This window comes from Vespa mandarinia, chromosome 4, assembly GCF_050613455.1.
Source record: "Vespa mandarinia isolate Hongniang chromosome 4, ASM5061345v1, whole genome shotgun sequence".
Classification (NCBI taxonomy): domain Eukaryota; kingdom Metazoa; phylum Arthropoda; class Insecta; order Hymenoptera; family Vespidae; genus Vespa; species Vespa mandarinia.
Genome location: NC_140813.1, coordinates 72,501 through 94,120, shown reverse-complemented (window position 1 = coordinate 94,120; position 21,620 = coordinate 72,501). Strand labels below are relative to the sequence as shown.

At 32.0% G+C, this 21,620-nt stretch overlaps 4 protein-coding genes and 2 long non-coding RNA genes across 12 annotated transcripts; 3 read left to right on the top strand and 3 right to left on the bottom strand.

The window, feature by feature from the left end:
* Nucleotides 1–90: 90 nt before the first annotated feature.
* On the bottom strand, nt 91–1,784 carry LOC118447176 (RPA-interacting protein A). The gene is made up of 5 exons (XM_085656635.1): nt 1,652–1,784; nt 1,313–1,586; nt 1,111–1,191; nt 965–1,010; nt 91–870 (listed from the first exon to the last, which is right to left on the bottom strand). Exons 2-5 carry the CDS (start codon nt 1,418–1,420, stop codon nt 536–538), a joined length of 570 nt encoding a protein of 189 aa, XP_085512761.1. The 5' UTR covers nt 1,421–1,586; nt 1,652–1,784; the 3' UTR covers nt 91–535.
* A 377-nt stretch (nt 1,785–2,161) lies between these two features.
* LOC118447173 (protein crossbronx homolog) lies at nt 2,162–4,076 on the top strand. Its single transcript, XM_035878761.2, has 7 exons — nt 2,162–2,356; nt 2,446–2,627; nt 2,832–2,896; nt 3,211–3,311; nt 3,384–3,571; nt 3,694–3,862; nt 3,937–4,076. Exons 1-7 carry the CDS (start codon nt 2,342–2,344, stop codon nt 4,018–4,020), a joined length of 804 nt encoding a protein of 267 aa, XP_035734654.1. The 5' UTR covers nt 2,162–2,341; the 3' UTR covers nt 4,021–4,076.
* Nucleotides 3,066–5,092, bottom strand: LOC118447184 (uncharacterized). Its single transcript, XR_014982085.1, has 2 exons — nt 4,951–5,092; nt 3,066–3,651 (listed from the first exon to the last, which is right to left on the bottom strand). It is a non-coding gene; the product is annotated as an uncharacterized LOC118447184 (long non-coding RNA).
* Ziz (dedicator of cytokinesis protein Ziz) lies at nt 5,033–15,721 on the top strand. Of its 7 annotated transcripts, none has more exons than XM_035878711.2 (29): nt 5,033–5,175; nt 5,635–5,751; nt 5,977–6,155; nt 6,338–6,407; nt 6,475–6,915; nt 7,051–7,548; nt 7,622–7,788; nt 7,858–8,019; nt 8,093–8,172; nt 8,270–8,523; nt 8,652–8,893; nt 8,971–9,070; nt 9,672–10,043; nt 10,138–10,335; nt 10,435–10,581; nt 10,665–10,851; nt 10,930–10,959; nt 11,247–11,425; nt 11,525–11,733; nt 11,872–12,279; nt 12,416–12,716; nt 12,819–12,978; nt 13,047–13,207; nt 13,285–13,614; nt 13,739–13,889; nt 14,072–14,334; nt 14,436–14,793; nt 14,885–15,176; nt 15,317–15,721. In XM_035878711.2, the coding sequence occupies exons 1-29, from the start codon at nt 5,077–5,079 to the stop codon at nt 15,549–15,551; spliced, it is 6,390 nt and encodes a 2,129-aa protein (XP_035734604.1). In that variant the 5' UTR covers nt 5,033–5,076; the 3' UTR covers nt 15,552–15,721. The 7 variants fall into 7 exon arrangements, with proteins under 7 accessions (XP_035734604.1, XP_085512736.1, XP_035734605.1 ...); XM_085656610.1 differs by having other exon boundaries at nt 8,971–9,076; nt 10,138–10,242; XM_035878712.2 differs by having other exon boundaries at nt 8,971–9,076; nt 13,739–13,880.
* LOC118447183 (uncharacterized) lies at nt 15,239–16,453 on the bottom strand. Its single transcript, XR_004839810.2, has 2 exons — nt 15,720–16,453; nt 15,239–15,589 (listed from the first exon to the last, which is right to left on the bottom strand). It is a non-coding gene; the product is annotated as an uncharacterized LOC118447183 (long non-coding RNA).
* Nucleotides 16,454–18,403: 1,950 nt separating this feature from the next.
* Nucleotides 18,404–19,737, top strand: c12.1 (spliceosome-associated protein CWC15). Its single transcript, XM_035878762.2, has 3 exons — nt 18,404–18,697; nt 18,868–19,168; nt 19,271–19,737. Exons 1-3 carry the CDS (start codon nt 18,567–18,569, stop codon nt 19,511–19,513), a joined length of 675 nt encoding a protein of 224 aa, XP_035734655.1. The 5' UTR covers nt 18,404–18,566; the 3' UTR covers nt 19,514–19,737.
* The last annotated feature ends 1,883 nt before the right edge of the window (nt 19,738–21,620 follow it).

Below are 21,620 nucleotides of genomic sequence, written 5' to 3'. Positions count from 1 at the left end.
TACGCATGTATGTGTACATGTATATATACACATAGGTATTTGCAAGAAGAGCGCGCGAAACAGCAAAGGAATGTTTGTTTATTTTGTACATACAATATCTATCATGTTCACGTGACAATTATATTATAACGTTATTATTAAAACAAATGTTAATCTTGATAAAATGGGATAACGATATTGTACCTTGTATATTTGTTACAATTATTCACGTTAGAAAATAAATACTGTTGATGGCACACGTTTACTTACTGCTTGAACGGATGGATACACTTACAATTTAGTAATAAGATAATGTTATCTCTCTTGGCATTGATTTTCAACTAAATAAATAAGGTTAGAATAACTTTATATCTAATTCTTTTCATCAAAATGTCAGAATTTATATCGCGATAAAACACGATCGTACCGCATAGCGCGTCGGTAAATTAATTTACAAATTAAAAATTATACGCACGAATTGTAATAAATTAAGTTTAACAATGAGGCCTAATAAACGTCTGAAATATTCGCAAAGTAATTACTCTTTGCAAGGATATTATATAACGCACGTTAAGAATGAACATTCTTCGCACGTCATATACAGTACGGAACCTTTGTTTTCGCTGACCATTGTAAAACCAGGTACTGCGGTACAATGTTGGGAATGATTATTAACGCTATTATCGATTAAATTTCCAAGAGTTCGAATATCGTTACAATTTATCGGCCAGAATCCGCAATCCTTGCAATATACGGACTCTGATATTTCTATCATGGTACCGGTCTGGCATACAGGACAAATTAATTTTTTCCTATCGTCATAAACAAGCGACTCTATCCACTCGATTTCGTCCTGCAGCATACGCTCGTATTCTTCGTATATCCAGTTCTCTGCGGTTAATAAAAGAAAAAAAATATTACTCCATAACGTTATAAATGTTACTCATACACGTTATTATATCTATCAACGATGGATTTATTATACCTTCTTCCTCGTCCATTTCTCTATCCAATTGAAAATCTTCTTCCGGCTAGTCGTTATAAACGATAGATCATTTATCAATAGGATAGAGTCAATTAGTTTCTGATAAATCATTCATTTTTTTCGTTCGTTTATATTTTTCTTTTTACCTTTTCAGATGTATCCCCGAGGCCGAGTCTTCTCACGTTAAATATTTCTTTTCTTCTTTCCTTCATTCTTCGACGACATCTCTGTACGAAAAGATTAAGATTAAAAAAGTTTCTTTTTCTCTTTTAACATATCGTTGGTACCGATCAAAATCAATCGTATGTCAAAATATATTAAATAATATGTTGTACATCATTTTCTAACCTGTCTAAGAACTTCCTGCAATTGTGGCGATTTATTCTTTATTTTATTTATAGTATCCTTAATCCTTAATTTCGTTATTAACAATGGACTCAAGCCCGTATTCTCCATGGCTCTTAATAACAAATTGTGATTAAGTTAACACTATATAATAATTTGTATTAATTATATGCGCACGAATATAGTAGCACCGAGAAATAAGAACGTTCTCATAACGCAATGGAAGTGATGATTCAAGGAAACTTTATATCGGTACTCCAACAAACATCGTCAACCGCTATTAAAATTAAATCATTAGTTTTATTATTACATTTAAACGTATATATTTATATAGATACATACATGTACAAAGTATACGTTAGGACAAAATGAAATGAAATACTGAAAAAGATAAGACGTTATCTCGAACTAGTACGTACAACAAAACAATAACGAATGGTAAGGTAGCGCGGAATTCACAATCGATACTCTTAATAAATACATGTATTTAAGATAAATTTGGATCTACAGCAAGCTCCGTGTGCTCGTTAGACTCGGGCAATCCATATCAGTTGCATTTCGATAAGATCTCAATTATCTTTAATTGTAAACAAGGCGTATCATCGACCTAATTATTGTTGCATTTAGAAACTTATATCTATTGGAAATATTAAATAGGCGATTAAAGACGCCTATTAAAAATTAACTTGTCAAATTGAATATCTTTTACTTTCTTTTTTTTTTTCTTTTTCTATCGCGATCGGTATTAGACCGACGCTATCGACGATATCGAACGTTGATATTAAAAACGTAGAAATCTGCCGGAGAGCTTAATATATCTTAACCTCTAATATCTTAGGAGGTATCTACAAGATCGACGATCCCTCCATCTCTAAGAGTATGATTCGCATTTCGCAGTTGTGTATACGAATATGAAGCCGTCCAGTGTATTCTAATAGAGAGAATTTATTTTGTGACGTTGATTTTACGTTAATTAAAATGGTTAATCATATCAGAGAATAAAATTGTAAATCCACTCGCAGACGATCCGTCATGTCAACGATCAAAGTACGTTTTCAATGATGCGATTCAAAAAAAAACAAGGCATTCCGTTAACGTGACTACTCGTTAAACTCGTTTTATCATGTACATTCTAGGGAGATAACGATAAAGATGAGAATTTTAAGAGACAGGGTTCATTTAGAAAGCTTTTGCCAACGAACGTCAACGGGGACTCCCAATTGAGCATGTCAGTAAAAATGATCGATAGACCGAATATCTCTCAAACCAGCAAAGATTATGCAGTTTTCTTACAGGAGTATAATATTCTTTCGGAATAGTGAGTAGCTTTAAATGAGATCTGATTAAAAGCTGTACATATATATATGTGTGTGTGTGTGTGTGTGTGTGTGTGTGTGTGTGTGTGTGTGTGTGTGTGTGTGTGTGTGTGTGTGTGTGTACATGGTATATATATATATATATATATGTATGTATATCATGTGCATGTACATGTACTCGTGTTTATTTATTTATTCAATTGTAGCAACATACTGCGAATCCAAGATTTAAAAGGAATTTATGTCATACCATCGGCACAGAATTCTTTTGGTATGTAATACAATTTACACCATTTAAACATCATTGTTGTATCTTAATAGCATTTCCACTGTATATGTAAAGGCAAAGCATATTCTGTATCTTGTGCTTACAGTATGCATTCCCTGTAACTTTTTAATCGAATCATTATGTAATGTTGATAGTTGAAATACATTTCATAGGTCTTGCTCGTCCTGATAACAGTTTGTACAATCTCAATGTAACTATATCAAAACGATGTTTGTCAATTGAACTCGTTTATAAGGTTTCTCATTGTTTAACATTAGCAGACACATAGTAATATAGGCATATATTCTTGATACCAGTTTGGTTTGGAGTTCAATTCATTCGACAAGGGATTTATCAAGGTGGAGTCTTTAGATTTACTCTCACGTTGCCTGAAAACTTTCCAGACGGTGGATGTCCCGTAAGAGTTCCAATCATTCCAAAGGTTTATTTTTTAATTTTGGTAGATTTCATCGTAGCATTTGCATTTTAGAAAGTTGTATTTCAAACCAATGTCTTCCATCCGCTTATAAATCCAGAGACAGGAGAATTATGTACAACTTGGGCTTTCGTCGAATGGAAAAGAAATAATAGGGTATGGCAATTGATACAGTACATAACAAAAATACTTACTAAAGTAGATACAAGAATGACGCCTATAAATCAAGAAGCATCCATTTTGTGAGTAGATACTTGTTACCATTTTTTACCATAGGAAGATTATTGGCTGCAAATTTGATAGGTATAGATCTCTTGCGTATCTATAAATTACGCGTTAAAATGACAATTTTGTATATTTGCAGATTGCAAAACAATTTTGATCAGTTTCGAGAACGAGCCAAAGAATGCGTGAGGGAAAGTTTGAATCAAGTATATAATTCACCGGCATTCGAGGATCCGCATTATATCACGTTCACTCCGTACATACCAGAATTGCATGATCCCGTTAAGCAACAAATATACGAAACAAAGGTAAATTTCTTTAGGCACTCTTTATAAAATCTAAAATTATTCTACAAATTATTCGTCTGATTGGTTCAATACAGGGAGTAGAAGAGAATCGAGCGTTAGGACTTTCGTGGGTTCAACCTGGTTCCCTTCAGCCATTCTCAAAGCCAGAATCCAGATAATGAGGAGTTCCATTATTTATCATAGCAATGATTTATACCATTACGAATTTAACTACATAAGCACAAGCCTTGCTCTCTCTCTCTCTCTCTCTCTCTCTCTCTCTCTCTCTCTCTCTCTCTCTCTCTCTCTCTCTCTCTCTCTCTCTCTCTCTCTCTCTCTCTCTCTCTCTCTCTCTCTCGATGATTAATATAATGAACAGACTGTTAATTGAAATTATATTTTTGTATAAACAGAGTCGAGATATATTTGAAATCTATGCCATTTTGCGTCGATGAAATAATTACCAATGCGTTTAGTCGATTTAAAAATACAACCTATTCTTACTTTTTTACTTTCTTTTTGTGATAATATCATAGATCTTGTTGAAGAAGATTTTTACTTTTATAAACGTAGGATCATGGACGATCCTTTTCAAGGAATAGACAAGGATAATCAATTATAATTATTTGTATAATGAAGGATAATAAAAGGTGCTTTTTTTTCTCCCTAACCGAAAATGAACGTTTCACACGTATGTGACGTTCGTTTGTGCGCGAATATCTTTAAAAATTTATTAACACAATTTCAAATATTTCAATTAGTTTTTGGCGTTTTTAGGAACACGATAATTTGATTGGTCGATCGTATCGAATGTTTTTCTTTTTTTGCTTCTTGTCCTTGACCAGAATCTAGAAAGATTATTTTGATTTATGTGATATATAGTAAATGATATTATCTGCGCTTAACACGTAAAAAAGAAATAACACGCAAATGTAATTTAGAAAAGCCGATACGCGCCATTCGAAAATAATACTGGGAAAAAACTGGTTGGTTGGGATTTTGTTTCCTTTATTCTCTGTTTTTTTTTTTTTTTTTTTTTTCTTCTTCCGAAAAACCTACGGTAATTTTGTCCTCCATATTGTAAAAATATTATCCCTAAATCTAGTTACCATGCACTGCCATGATAAATTACTATGTATCAGTCGAATGTACATAAGGAGGTTTCCAAGATTTGGTGATGATTTCGAGTGTTTTTCTTGAAAGGAGATGATGGGAGCGATGTGTCAACGTAGAAAATGAGCGAAAGGAAATTCACACGCGGCCTGGGAAAGCCGGGTATGGCCGCACAATTACGAGAAACGGTTTCTCAGGTCGTACGCGAAAGTACCGTACAGGTAGGGGCTAACTGACGTTCTTGAACCGATACTTGCGCGCCCGATCACGCCTATCTATTTTCAGATATCCTACGATTTTCAACAATTATGCAATAATTCCTAAATTTAAGATTTTCTTCCCTTCTACCGTCATATCCTCTATGTCGATGGAATTTATTTAAAAAGATCTAAAGTGTTGATAATTGAATTCTTCAATTATTTATTTAATCTTGATTGCACTTGACAACATAACCGATCGATCGATTCTATTATCTGCAAGAGAAAAATTAATTTTTAATCTATAAAGCGTATGGGTATCTGAATCACGCCAGATAACGCGTTTAGTTCTAAACAATGTGAATACATTGATTACAAACAGAAGAGAAGATTCTTAAGAGATAATTTGATTTTAAACACTTTTATGTACTATTCATTTCTCCGTTCAATCTATCAATTATATCTATCTCATTTTTATTTCAGAGTAAACCACATTTAGTTGACCCAATAGATTTTGAGAGCTTCGTGTTAAAGAATAAAACATTATTGCAGAATGATCCGCAAAGAGAATTATTGCTTTATCCGCCGGACGATGTTTCTGTGAGTTTGTTAACTCATTGTTAACTCTTATCTTCGTTCTTATCTGAATCCTGCATCCTTTATGTAGAGAGATAATAAATAGCGATAATTAGAAATTTTTAACCTCGACTATTCTTCAAAATATCATTATATTTTATATTTATTTTTCTGCATAACAAACAGTTTCATACAGTATATATTATATATATATATGTTCATCTTTAAATTAACTTCTTTTTTATGCAGCAAGTTGTCCTACCGAGGCGTTATCGCGCTATTGTGCCTACAGCACAATATATTTCGGATAATGACGAGGAAGGCGGAAGTCTCCTGACCAAAGAATGTTTACGAAGTTACACCTCCAATTGGAATTTGATACATTACAAATATTCTGCCTACAACGGAAGTTATCTCGATTTACCCAAGTATGTCTTCAATGCAATCTATCAAAGATTATAAACTTTTCACTTTTCAAGAGTTACATATACATATACACATGTATGTGCATGTGTACATGTACATCTATATACACACGCACGCACGCACGCACGCACACACACACACACACACACACACACACACACACACACACGTTTGTATTTTATAGAATAACAAAAGCGGATGATCTCAAGGATGAAGTATATGAAATTGATACGGAAGTGGATCAAGTCGACGAGGTAATTACAAGGAGAACGATGAAAATGTTTTATCTTATGAGACATTTTAAGAAACATCCTTTTTTAGGATTTAATCAAAAATAATGGGATTACGAAGGAGGGCTATTTAATGAAAGGACCTGAAATTGGAAGCTCCGATCGTATGTTTGCTCATATCGGCTCAAAATCTTTTAAAAGACGTTTTTGCCATTTAAGACAGGAGGTCGATGGCACATACATTTTAGAATTTTTCAAAGATGAGAAAAAGGGCGAAGCTAAGTTGGCAATAGTAATGGACTTTTGTACAGAAGTTGTTAGAAATCCAAAACGTGGAAGGTACTGTTTTGAATTAAGAATGACAGGAACTCACAAGTCTTATACATTAGCGGCCGATAATGAAACAGATATGCAAGATTGGTTATCAAAGTTGAATTCTGTATTGCAACATTACAAACAACAAGAGGAGAAACGTGCTGCATCTTTAGAAAGAACATGTAACACTCCTCCTCCTTCTCCTCAACCAATGCAGGTAATCGTTTTGACTATAAAAATCTAAATGCTCCAGTTGTTTTAATCGCATGAGAATGGACTTTTATCCATACGTATGTCGTGCGTATAAAAATATTTATCGTGTCTTTATTATTACATGAACAAACGTTTACAGGTATATGGAACGTTGAAAGGTTTGGAACAGAGTATGAATCCACAATTAATTAAATACTCCAGGGAAACTGACACAAGTATAGCATTGGCTAGACGGGAATATAGAAAACCTTTGTTTAGTCTATATTCCAACATGTCACGTGTAAAAACACCTACAGGAGGAAATTCTACTGAACATAATATTGATCCGTATAAGGAGCAATTTGGGCATAGAATTTTTATTAAGTGTGAAACTCTTAAGTTTAGATTGCAAGCTCCAATTGATGAAAAAGAAACTCTTTGCCAAGTTGAACCGTATCAAACAACTTTATGTCTTTTTGATGCAAAGCACGGCAGGAAACTCACGGAAAATTTTTATTTCGACGTCAACCATGAAATTGTACAAGGAATGATAAAGGAATTAAGTCCTACTAGCATTATGACGGAATCTAATGAAAATATAAGTTTACCTGAAGAATTGAAAAGTGTACCATTGGATTGGATAAAACATCCAAAGCAGGTATTTATTTCAACAGTTGCTTTATTATGCGCGTGTGTATATGTATATATTTATTTATTCTATTTCCTTCTAGGCTATATTTCACGTTAGTAATCCCCATCCTGATATATTTCTTGTGGTAAGAATAGACAAGATATTACAAGGGAATATATGTCAAACTTCTGAGCCATATGTAAGAACGACTAAAGATCCAAGATTAGGATTAAAAGTACACAAACAAGTTAGAGCATGTTGCCAAAGGTATTTTTTTGATTATTATGCCATTATCTTAAATATATAGTTTATAACTATTTAATGTTTATTTTTTAGATTAGGAAATTATAGAATGCCATTTGCTTGGGCCGCCAGACCTTTATTTAGACTATATAGTAACGAGTTGGATACTTCTCCAGACTTTCCAGCGATATATAGACAGGAAGGGAATAAAATCAAAGATGAAGAGTTATTGAAATTGCTTTCAGAGTATAGAAAGTAAGTGTATACGTTTGTTATATAGATTTTCTTTTCTTATTCCTTTTTTTTTTTTTTTTTTTTTTCTTTGCAGACCTGAAAAACTGAGCAAATTAACCGTTATACCTGGATGGTTGAAAATAAAAATTGAACCCATCATTGAGATACCAGAAAGTATGCCTTTTTTCGTATAAGTAAAATACACACACACACACACACACACACACACATTCAAATGTGCCGTTTAAATTTAACGTTTCTATATTTTCAGATACATTGTCGACATCTTTGACTCCCTTGAAATCATTTCCCATTCCACCTGTAAACGATCCAACTCTTGAAATTGCAGAATTTGAAAGCACATCTGAAAAAGATGTTCATCCCTATACTACATATGTCAATCATCTTTATGTTTATCCACAAACTTTATCTTTCGATACTCAAAAGATATTTACAAGAGCTAGAAATATTGCGTGTATCATTGAATTACGAGATGATGATGGAGAAAATGTGGAACCTTTAAGAGTATATACAAGACAAGCTTATTACTTTTCCTTTTCTCTTTCTTTTTTTTTTTTTGTCTATATTATTTATTTATACATTTCTCTATAGCTTCTATATATTTCTCATTTTTCCTTTATATATATGTATAGTGCATCTATGGCCGTCCAGGTACACCATTGTTGTGTGTACGAGCGTCTTGCGCAGTGTTACATCATAATGCTATACCATCTTGGTACGAAGAAATTAAGATAAGATTACCAACAAAACTTCATTCAAAACATCACTTGCTTTTTTCATTTTATCATATAAGCTGTGATATGAATAAGAAAAAGGAAAATGGGATTGAAAATTGCGTTGGTTATGCTTGGGCTCCATTGTTATATAAAGGAAGGTAAGCATACAATTTTGTATATACGTCTGCTCTATAATAAAAAATACCTAATCCTAAAACCTATGTAATCTATGCAGACTCAATGTAGATATGGATGTAAATGTTCAAGTTCTACCTGTTGCAACGCATTTACCACAAGGATATCTTTCTATTCAACCCCTTGGTCTAGGGAAAGGGGTAAGAGTAAGATCAAATTATTGATTTTAACTTCTAATACTTGTTATGTTTCAAGATGTGGCTTTCATTTGCAATTCGCTTTATCATAATTATAAAAATAATTATGAAAATCTTGCATTATATGGAGGTTTAAATTCTATAGAAAAGTCATAGTAGATGAAATTTTATTACATTTAACAATGGAATATCATGATTTGTGGAAGAAAGCCTTATCTTATTATTAGCAGTGCTTGCAAAGTGCACAGAGGTTTTGAATACAAGCATGGCCATTGTGTGTTTTGACTATTTCATCATTTTAATCAGTCATCCGATAAGTGAGTCAATATTTTAATAAAGATTATATATCTGATGCGCGCGCGCGCACACACACACACACACACACACACACACACACACACACACAAAGAGAGAGACACACATCACATCAATTTTTGATCACTTTAATGGACTATCACTGCATTCCAAATTGCATGAAACTAATTGTGTGTTAAGTATAAATAACAAATTTATTAATTGCTTGCTGATTTATCTTTTTACGAAAATACAAATATCAGGAATATTTTGTATGTGGTTAAATAAATATTGATTTATTTAATTTCAGAATGCTGGCCCAGACATTACATGGATCGATTCACAAAGACCAATATTTACAGTAGCTTTTCAGTTAATATCAACGGTATTTACTCGCGATCCTCATTTATACAATCTCTTTGCTCATGCCGAACGAATTCTGGATACTAGGCCATCTGTAATGCCTTCGGATACAGAAACGTGTAAAATATTGAAAGCAGCGCATGCAATACAGTTGGTCACAGCGATTACTTTTCTTCCTACTATATTAAATCAATTGTTCACATTATTGACGTATAATATCGGCGAAGAAGTAGGATTGTATATTATTAGAGTACTAATACACATTATAAACATGATACACGAAGCTGGTCGAAAAGAAATACTTCAGGCTTATATCAAGGTAAAAAAGTAAACTAATCTTGATTCCACAAATTTAGCATTCCATACGTGTTTTATATATACATATATATTTATATATAAAATGTTTTCTATAGTTTGTTTTTCTGTCGCCATCACAAGCAACCTGCAATATGACTGTTCATGAACAATTAGGGAAATATCTGCCAATATTATTACAACCAAACAATACGGATTTCTTGGTAATTAATAAATTCATGCGTCATTCTAATTTCTTCTTTGAGATAATGATTAAAAGTATGGCACAATATCTACTTACTACTGGTAGAATAAAAGTAAGTTAATAATTTGATGTGCACTTGACAGTAAGTAAGTATATACAATATTTAGATTATTATGAAAATTAATGTTAACATTTGCAAACCTTTTTTCAGATGCATAGAAATGAAAGATTTTCGAAGGAGTATCATGAACGCATTAAACATCTATTAGATGTAATTATGCCATATATAATAAATAAGTACAAAGAAATGCCGGTTGAAACTCACGAATTAAATAAAAGCCTTGCTCAATTGTTAAAGGTACTTTAAACATCGTTTAAATAGAAACTTTAAATAATGATAATAATTGTAAATCGACAATATATTATGTATTTATTTAATAGCATTGTCTCACATTCATGGATCGTGGTTTCGTTTTCCGTTTGATCAACTCATACGTGGATAAATTTTCTCCTGGAGATCCACGCACTCTACATGATTTTAAATTTACATTTCTTCAAATCATTTGTTCTCACGAGCATTATATATCTTTCAATTTACCAATGATGCAGTCTCGTATTTCACCTAGAGGTAAGAGATTAGAGATTCGGGTAAAATTTTACGAATATTTTAAAATTTTGTAAAATAATAACTTTATTCCTTGCTTAGAAAATACTGAGAAAGAGCCAGAATGTAATGGTATGTTAAGACAATATTCATGTACTCCCATCTTTATTGTGGTTTCTTATTGTAGCCATAGTGAGTGGGAGTAGTATATACAGTTCTTCTCTTTTTCATCACCATTAATAAGTAGATTAAAATATTTGTCACGATTCTTTCTTATTGAATAGTTTTATTAATCATTACATTATGCGTGAATAGGTTTTCTGTATTATAATAAGTTTATAAATTGTTCTTCATTAAGCGCATGGCACGGATATATAATAATATATTAGCCTTATTTGAATTATTCATATTATTTACAGACTTGATGAATGAATACTGTTTATCAGAAGATTTTTGTAAGCATCATTTTTTGGTTGGCTTATTACTCCAAGAAATCAAAATATCTCTCAATGAAATAATGCAAATTCGAAAAGTAGCCATAACTACATTAAGAGATCTCTTGGCTAAGCACGAACTGGATGATAGATATCAAAATAAGGTTTTTAATTGCAACGTTTACTTTGTTCTAATTTCTAATTGGATATATTGTTATTGTTATTGTTATTATCAATTAAACTTGCATATTTTTTAATGGCAGGGACAATTGAGTAGGATAGCATCCATTTATATACCATGGTTAGAGATAGTATTGGAAAATTTGATGCGTTTACAATCTGTACACGACAGTTCTAAAACAGAAAATAAACACAATGAGATAAATCGAATATCAACTAGCAGTTCCTTTTTGGCAACTAAGGATATCGCTAATAGTACTATAACAGCAGGCACTCCCAAGTCCATTCACAGGTCTGATCAGAAGAATCATATTTAATTAATTGCAACAATATTATCGTTACTGTTGTCGTTGTTGTACTATGATGATGATGATGATGATGATGATGATGATGATGATGATGATATTACAGAATAATTAATTATTTATAGACTTACGTTAAATTTGGATACGCAATCTCCAATCAGAGCGTCTATACATCTACGAGATTCTACATATTTTGCTGCTATTGCTGGACAAGGTTTGGTGAATGGCTATTCTTGTACCAGTATAGAATCAGATACATCAACAATGTCAGGTGCCTCACAGTCAAATATATCACAAGAAACAGCAATTATTCGCGAATCTGTAGAAAATGGTATAAGCGATAAAAAAAGGCATTCTCGTTCTTTGAGCGTTACACAGGCTTCACCAAGATGTGATAAATTACAATCCTCCGAGGTCAAGGATATATTGCTTTGTTTTTTATTTGTGATCAAATATTTAGGCGATCATCAAGTTATTGCATGGTGGCAACAGTGCAGCGATTCCGAGATATTGAGTTTTTTTACTGTAATTGAGTAAGTCACTTTAATGATCTCATTTTTTTTTCTTTTTTTTTCTTTTTTTTTCTTTTTTTTTCTTTTTTTTTCTTTTTTTTTTTTGTTACAAGGAATCATTTAATAAATATCGTTTTCTCTTTTTTCCTTTCTTCAGAATAAGTCTTCATCATTTTAAATATATTGGTAAAAGACAAATAGCTGCAAATATAACAAATAATTCTGGGAAACCACGTACAGTAAAGGCAATGACATTGCCAGCCAGAATGGCACCACCAGATTTCACGACTGAAAGTCCAACTACTGGTACACTGCAACCACATAATACTGTTACTAGAGAGAATCTCATTGAAAGCGACAGTGGTAAAATGTATCAGGCTTTACTAGAGGCAAATATGGCTACAGAAGTTGGTCTTATAGCACTTGACTGTCTAGGCCTCTTTTGTATTCATTTTAAGGTATAAATATTCTATTCATATATCTGTCTGTTGTGTGAGCGTGCATCAATAATGTTGCATCAATTAACAATAACAATGATATTTTCTTTACTTTTCGTGTAGGACGCACTTTTAGCAGATGATGGAGAAAATCCAATAATGCAAAAATTGTTCAATATCTATCTATCCTTTCTTCAAGTCGGTCAATCGGAGACATTGCTACGTCACGTGTTTGCCGGATTTCGGGCATTTTTAAATAATTATTCTATTGCTCTATTTCAAGGTGTGCGTCGCGTATGTTAATAAGAATTGTGAATAACAATTAATGTATATTCCAATACATATTTTCAGGAAATGCAGCGCTTTGCGGGCGATTATGTTATGAATTATTAAGATGTTGTAATAGTAAACTTAGTTCTATTAGACAAGAATCATGTGCTTTATTATATCTGCTTATGAGAAGTAATTTTGAATTTACCAGTAGAAAAGGATTAACGAGAGTGCATTTACAGGTGATATTATGTTTGAAAAATATTTTTCAAATTAACAACATTTATCATACAGTTCCCTTTCAATTTATCTTTTACAGGTAATAATCTCGGTTTCACAAATGCTTGGAAATGTGATTGGCTTGAATAATTCAAGATTTCAAGAATCATTGTCATTGATAAATAGTTATGCTTCATCTGATAAAGTAATGAAGGGTACTGGTTTTCCAGTTGAAGTTAAAGATTTGAATAAAAGAATTCGAACAGTTTTAATGGCAACAGCACAAATGAGGGAACATAACAATGATCCTGAGATGCTTGTTGATTTGCAACATAGTTTGGCCAATTCTTATGCCAGTACACCCGAATTGAGGCATACTTGGCTGGAAACTATGGCTAGAAATCATGCGAGAGATGGAAATTATTCCGAGGTATTTATGTTACTCCATTCATGTTTTGTTCATATACATACGTGCGTATATACAAATATACACACACACGCGCACTTTACACGAAGTAACTATACATGATTAATAAGCATATTCTCCTTCGTAGGCGGCTTGTTGCCAATTACATATTGCAGCATTAATGGCAGAATATTTGAAATTGAAGAAAGTTCATAGATGGGGTGCAGAGGCTTTTGACAATATTTCCGTGAATATATCTAGAGACGAGCGTAGTCTTAAGCTCGATGCTGGTGAGATTTGTATGTCTTCTTGCACACGTTTGTATTGTATATTAAAGAAATTCTATATCAATTTATATGCGCAATAAGAATAACAGTCTCAAAGTTTAGAGCGTACATTTGAAAAACGTATTATCTATCTTTATACGCATTAATAGAAAAGAATAATTTAATAGAAAATAATATTATTATCCTTTCTACAGGCGTTCAAGATATTCATTACACAGAATATTTATTGCTAGAGCAGTTGGAGCTTTGTGCTGAAATGTTAGAAAAAGCAGAACGTTTTGAGTTACTCGGACATTTGTATCGTTTAATAGTTCCTATGTACGAAGAAAAAAGAAATTATGAGGCTTTAGCAAATTGTTATACGCATTTAGCACAAGCTTGCAATAAAATTGTCGAAGTCACCAAGTCCGGCAAACGTCTTCTTGGGAGATTTTATAGAATTGCATTTTTTGGATCGGTAAGTGTCATCGATTTACCATTTATCCTCTTATTCCTCATTGCCAATAATTTATTTTACTGCAATAGATTATTTATTTATTTATTTATTTATTATTCTAGGCATATTTCGAAGAGGAAAATGGCCAAGAGTATATATATAAGGAACCTAAAGTGACGTCATTGTCAGAAATTTCAGAACGTCTTCATCATTTATATTCAGAGAAATTTGGTTCGGAAAATGTCAAAATGATAATGGATTCCATACCCGTCAATGTTGCCGAATTAGATTCAAAAATAGCATACATTCAAGTGACTCATGTAACTCCGTACTTTGATAAAATAGAATTAGATACTCGTCAAACGGAATTTGAACAAAATCACAATGTATCTTGTTTCATGTTCGAAACTCCATTTACGAAAGATGGACGGGTGAGGGGAAATCCTGAAGATCAATGGAAGAGAAGGACTATTTTAACAAGTACGAGCATACATTTTTGTTCATAATAATGCCAATGAATCATGTTATATATCATATGTAAGGCATATAAAACGTTACTTTTTATTTATAGCACAATATTCCTTTCCGTACATAAAAAAACGTATAGTAGTGATCGAAAAGAGAATAATGGAACTTGGCCCCATCGAAGTAGCTTTAGATGAAATGAGACAACGCGTTCAAGAATTAGAGGATGTGGCTTTAATAGCTCCAACTGATGTAAAAAAACTTCAATTGCGATTACAAGGAAGCATTTGCGTGACAGTAAATGCTGGTCCACTTGCTTATGCCTCTGCATTCTTAGACCCAGCACTTTCTCCGCAATATCCTGATGATAAAGTTGAAGAGTTAAAGGATGTTTTTAGGTAATTTTATTATATAAGAATATCTTTTTTTCCTCATATCATATATTATGTATAATAATGTGTTATTGTTTTTCTCTTTTTTTTTTCTTTTTTTTTTTTTTTTTTTTTCTTTTTTTCTTTTTCTCTTCTTCTTTTTCCAGGGAATTTGTAAAAATATGTTATACAGCCTTGCAGATCAACAGTAAATTAATTACTCCCGATCAGCATGAATATCAGGAAGTATTACGCGAAAATTATCAAAAGCTTTGCCAAAGCTTGTCATCGTTATTGGGTGAACCTATATGGTCGGACGAACAAGTTGGAAGCTTTAAACGTAACAGTGCTGCTCTCTTTAGTGTCATTAGTGGTGCTAATAGTCACACGAGTACAGCCTAAGCCATGAGACTGATGTCTTATGTCTCTTGAAGTCCTTTCTGTAATCACATTATAAAGTATCTATATAAAATAATATTATACATACATATATATATATATATATATATATATATATATATATAATATGAAAGAATATATCATATTAAATATAATACAATAAGTATTCACATAGTTTCATTATGCTCGAAATATACGCGCGCACACACACACATACACACACATGTATCATGATTTATTAATGATTAACTTGGCCACTTTTTATACAACAGAAATTCTTTTTTTTAAATTTTACATTAGATAGAAATGTTTAAACAACAATATGTGCGAGGAATCGCGCACCAATATTGCAATGAAACAATAAAATTAGTGGTATTATTCTGACGAGATTTAAGGCTGACTATGATAAGTTATATCAGCTCATTTTAGAAAAGAGAAGTGGCTATATTTAAATATTTTATTTGTGTCCTTATCATTTAGATTAGCATACTCGTTAAATATATAAAATGCAATCATTATCTTATTAATGTGTCATTGTCGTACAATTGTTGAGTTAATAACTATTATACCAATGCACTCACTGCCACTTTTTTAATATACGTAATATTTGTGCATAACGATTTAACTAAGTGTCAATTGTAAATTCACTTTAAGTGTAAAGAGAATGGATCAATTTTTACTATCCATTTTCTATTAGTATGTACTTCCAAAGTGCAAAGTCTAACTTTATATATTATAATATGTAATACGTATATACAATATATATATATACACACACACGCACACACACACACACACACAGACACACATACGTGCGCGCGCGCGCGTGCGTGCGTGTGCATATGTATAAGAGCTTTTATTTATTAAGATTAAAATAAGATATCTCATACATTGTTAGATACGAGTATATATGAATAACGATAGTAAAATAGATTATGAAACACGCTGGAAAACATTTATTCATTAATTGAGCAAAAATTTATGATTTATATGTTCGTACTTCTTGAACGTACAAATTGATTTGTACATGTATAATTTATTTCGTGTGCATGCATATTGTATAAATGAGATCTTTAATATAATAAGTTTACGTTCGTATTGATATAAGAAAATAATAGAAAAGGAAGGATATATCTAATGTTCATTAAAATCCCGCAAGAGAATCGTTTCTTTTTTCTTTTCTTTTTTCTTTCTTTCTTTATTATTTTTTTTTTTTCTTTTTTAATTAAAAATTTCTTAATTTTGATATGTCCATAGAAGCGAGTTTTCTTACTTGTTAGACATATCCTCGTAACGCAAAATTTTGCATACATCTACTTATTTAAGATGTACTTATCATGAGTACTATCTCTTTAGTTGTGAAACATGTTTCATTTGACAAATTATTTTGATCCTGTAAAAAGTTGTTTAGGTGTTTATCATATGACATATTTTTAATAGATTACATTATTTTTTGTTATTGTACTATCAGGATTATTCTTTTTTAAATTTTTGTATATAGTTGTCGTATAAAAAAGAGAATGAAGAATTTTAATGTCTCAGCAAATATATATAAATATTAATTTTTGGAGACTTGCTCCAAATTCTGTGATTTTTAATGATATTTTCAAGACTTTGTTGATATTAGGTATTAAAATATCTGTGAATATAAATTTGTAAAAGAATTGTTCGACACAGTTATATCTCAAATTTGTGTTAATACAGTTTAAATGTTGAAAAAATGTGGAAGCAAAATAGATTTCGGAGTTTATTTCCATGATACATAAAGATTCTTTTACAAATAATATTTAATACACATATCTTATTTTATACCAATAGATTAGATTAAAGAGGTGTTTTGTAAGACGCTTCGGATGTTTCTAATTGGAGAATAGGATTAATAAGGATTTTTTTTTTTTCTTTTTTTTTTTTTTTTTTTTTTTTTTTACAGAGCTCTCAATAGTAATATTATTATTTGTAATTTTAATTTTACATTATATTCACATTTTTGCCATTATATATAATACGTCTGATATTAACTCTTTCCGCCCTCATCAAAGCCTGAGATTGCTTTTCGGCAAGACACTTATGCCTGCTGCATATTCCCGCTGAGAGCTTGCGTTTATCACCATTTAGCAAGGGAATTCTACACAGCTTATCTTATTTTATAAAGACTGCATATAAAAATATACAATCGATATATCTAATTCGCAAAATTAAGTTTTCCAGGACAATAAGATCGATCGGCGGGAGTATATCGTCCGCTTTATGCGAACGAATCTAATTTCGATCAATGGGATGATACTAGTGCTTACAACTATCAGGACGGGAAAGAATTAATAGCTTTTTTACATTGTCGTTGCGATGTGATGTGTAAATGTACAAATTGTTCTTTTATCAAAATCATCAATGTAAAACGAAAATGTTTTATCATATCATGTATACATCTTTGCTGTATGAAAGTTCGAAATGCTGTCCAGTATTGACATCGACAATTCTTATAGAAATATGTTTATAATGTCAATCTGTTATATCACACAATTGAATAATAAAACGGCTAGCTTAAAGATTAAAAATATTTGTATTTGTACTATCATTTTTGGTCTTTTTCTGGTTGAACGCAAAAAAAAATTGAATAAAAATACAAACGTTCTGTTCACTCTATAGTTTTTTATATTAGTGAAAAATGAAGAAAGGCCTTACCCTTACATTATTACCCATCATCATTAAACTTTATTCTTCTATATTTTATGGTATTATCATTTTGCAGTTGTTGCGTCCATTGATAATGCAACAGAATTTGAATATTTCGCGCGCCAATTAATCGAATTGAACATCGATATTAAATTACGACATATCGAAAAAGCTCCATCTATGTGCGTCAATAAGAAGGAAGGATAAGGACACTTATGGAGATAGGTCGGAGATCAGTTTTATTATCTTGTTTTCGATTTTGCACGCTATAAGTAAAGTCGTCATCGTGTCGATTTTACTTTAGTCCATTACTTTTCGTATATTAAATAATATTAAAGATAAAATATGACAACGGCTGCAAGGCCAACGTTCGATCCGGCAAGAGGTGGCCAAGGTAGAGGTGAAAAAGATTTAAGCGCAATATCGAAACAATACAGCAGCAGAGATTTGCCATCGCATACAAAATTAAAATACAGGTAAATTTGTAAACATAAAGCTCTTACGGCAAACACATATTACATTATTTCTTTTTCTTTGAATACGTAGAAATTGTTTAGTCAAAATCCGAAGATACATATTATTTGTCGGACATAACCTTAACATTAGTCACTTCATTTCTATCAGAATGTTTTACATGATATTACAGAGAACATGGACAAGGTACGATCGAAGAACTTCGTAGTCGTGATTTTCGTAAAGAATTGGAAGAACGTGATAGAGAAAAGGATAAAAGTTCTAGTCGACGTATGATCGAACCTGCGAGAGAGCCTGCCCCGACTAATGCGAAAAGACAAAAAATGGATCAAGTTCCAGCAGCTAGCTTAGATGCAGACGATCCCCTTGACGAGGATGAATCTGAGTCTGAGAGCGAAGAAGACGATACCGCAGCTCTTGTAGCTGAATTACAAAGGATCAAGAAGGAAAGGGCAGCCGAGCAGGCAAAAAAAGTAAATGTTGCGCGCACCTTCTTATTTAATATATATATATATATATATATATACGTATAACAAATATATATTTTTCACCATGTTTTATATTATATCTCGCAGGAAATGGAAAAGAAGCAAGAAGAAGAAAGAATACGAATGGAAAATATTCTTTCTGGAAATCCTTTACTCAATTATTCCTCCCAAAGCGGTAGAACGGACATGAAAGTTAGGAGAAGATGGGACGACGACGTTGTTTTTAAAAATTGCGCGCGATCCGAACCAAAAAAGAAACATGATGTATTTATTAACGATTCTTTAAGAAGTGAATTCCATCGTAAATTTATGGAAAAATATGTTAAGTAGCTTGGAATGTACTTTATTATACATACATATTGAGTCTTTGATAAATATGTTTGTGTCTATACATTATCTGTTCATACATAATAATGCAAATAGAGAAAATGCAATTTATTTTCATCCTAGGATATAAGAATTCATTTCTACATAGGTTTTGTTAAAAGTAGATTTAAGAAAGATTTAAAGGAACGAACGAATACAATACTCTCTATGTACATTTATTTTGGATCAATATTAATGAATTATTAATGAAGTATGACGATCACACGTTTCCTTTTTTTAGCATCTCTGGTTTTCCTCTACAACTATAATTATTATTCTATAACTATAAATATTCTTTTCGCGTGTATTAAATTCTTTCACGGAGGATCAAGGCTTTTGGGGAAGTCAATAAACTTTGATTTTGAAAGAATTGTCGAGTCCTTTAAAGATATGATGATACGTGGGAAAGAATTGTATATATATACACGTGCGTGTATCTGTGCGTGTATCTGTGCGTGTATCTGTGCGTGTATATATATATATATATATATATATATATATATATATATATATACGTACATATGTGCAACGCGCGCGCTGTAATATATGCACCTATGGTAACGAGGATGAAGAAAGATACGGCTAAGATATGAAAAGAGAAAGAGCAGAAAGAAGCAGAAAAGTAAGCGCGAGTACATTAAGCGGAGATCCAAGTGGTGTGCGGTTCGTGTATTTACGTGGGCGCGTTTCGGTAGCGGTGCAAGCCAGTCTTGCCGTCGAGAGCCTCTGTTAACCGCTGGGTCAAGTATAACCGGTCGCAGGGTGCCGAGAGATGCAGGCAGCAAGCAGTCTACCGATGCGATGCGCAGCTGGTTATCGTCGGTAGACTCCCTGGCACCGACCTGGCCAACTAACAGGCGGCAGAGACACGAGGCCGGTTCGATTCGAGAGAGATAGAAGAGAAAAGGAGGAGGAGGAGGAGAGAGAGAGAGAGAGAGAGAGAGAGAGAGAGAGAGAGAGAGAGAGAGAGAGAGAGAGAAAGAGAGAGAGAATGACCGTTCACTGGTACATCTCCTTGAGATGATTTCTGAGAAGAGATATATTTTCTCACGGCACGTTGAATCTTTCGTCTGTTAACTTATTCGTCATTGATATGTGTTTGTATTTTTTTTCTTTTCGCTTATTCACAAATCATTCACAAATTATTCACAAATTAGATCGCAAATAAGCGCAAAATAAAAATTCGATGTATCAGTAGGCCAAATTCGAAACGTAACAGGGAAAACATTTGTATGATTATTAAAATCTTTTTCGAGGATTTTTTTTAAGTAGACAAATAAAGTTAAATGCGTGATCGCGTAATAAATATTATTTTTAAAGCTGCACGTTCTTTAATACCTTTTTATTATTCTTCACCGCACATTTAAGGATCGTGCGCGTTTAATTGTTTTTAAATTCATTGTAATAGAAACAAAGGAAGAATCTATATAGCGCATCTATCAATAGCTTTAATTGTCATTGTAGGAAAGATTTTAAATTTGTTTATGATTAGATTAAATGAAGATATTTATTTGAAACAAATAAATCAAATCGTTAAGATTAGGTGTCTTATATTCGTCATTCGCCCCTATAGATTCTGCAACAAAAGAAGAACCAAGAAGCGAGATGTGGTAACAACATATATATATATATATATATATATATATATATGTATGTATGTATGTATGTATAACATTATTATTGTAATTTCTCCATGCTATCGGCAAAATAAAAGTACAAAAAGACAAAAGGAAAAAAATCAAAGAAAGTCCATCGAAAGAATCCGATTAAATGTGACCGGTATATTCGAATTTCGATACGATATGTATCATAAATTATTCATTCGTTCGTGATTTATAATACAGCATTAAATAGGATTAAACATTAATAGTTTTAGTTTGTTCGTCAGGTACACTTATCTTTGTTGCAACAAACGTGCATATATTTTTTTAACACTTATAAATACATAGAAAGAAATGTATTATTTTATAGTTATATAGTTTAATGTTTGATTTACTCATATCGAAAAGAAAAAAAAATATATCGATAGAATTGGAGTATATCAAGTATGTTAAATGTATCTATGTACAGT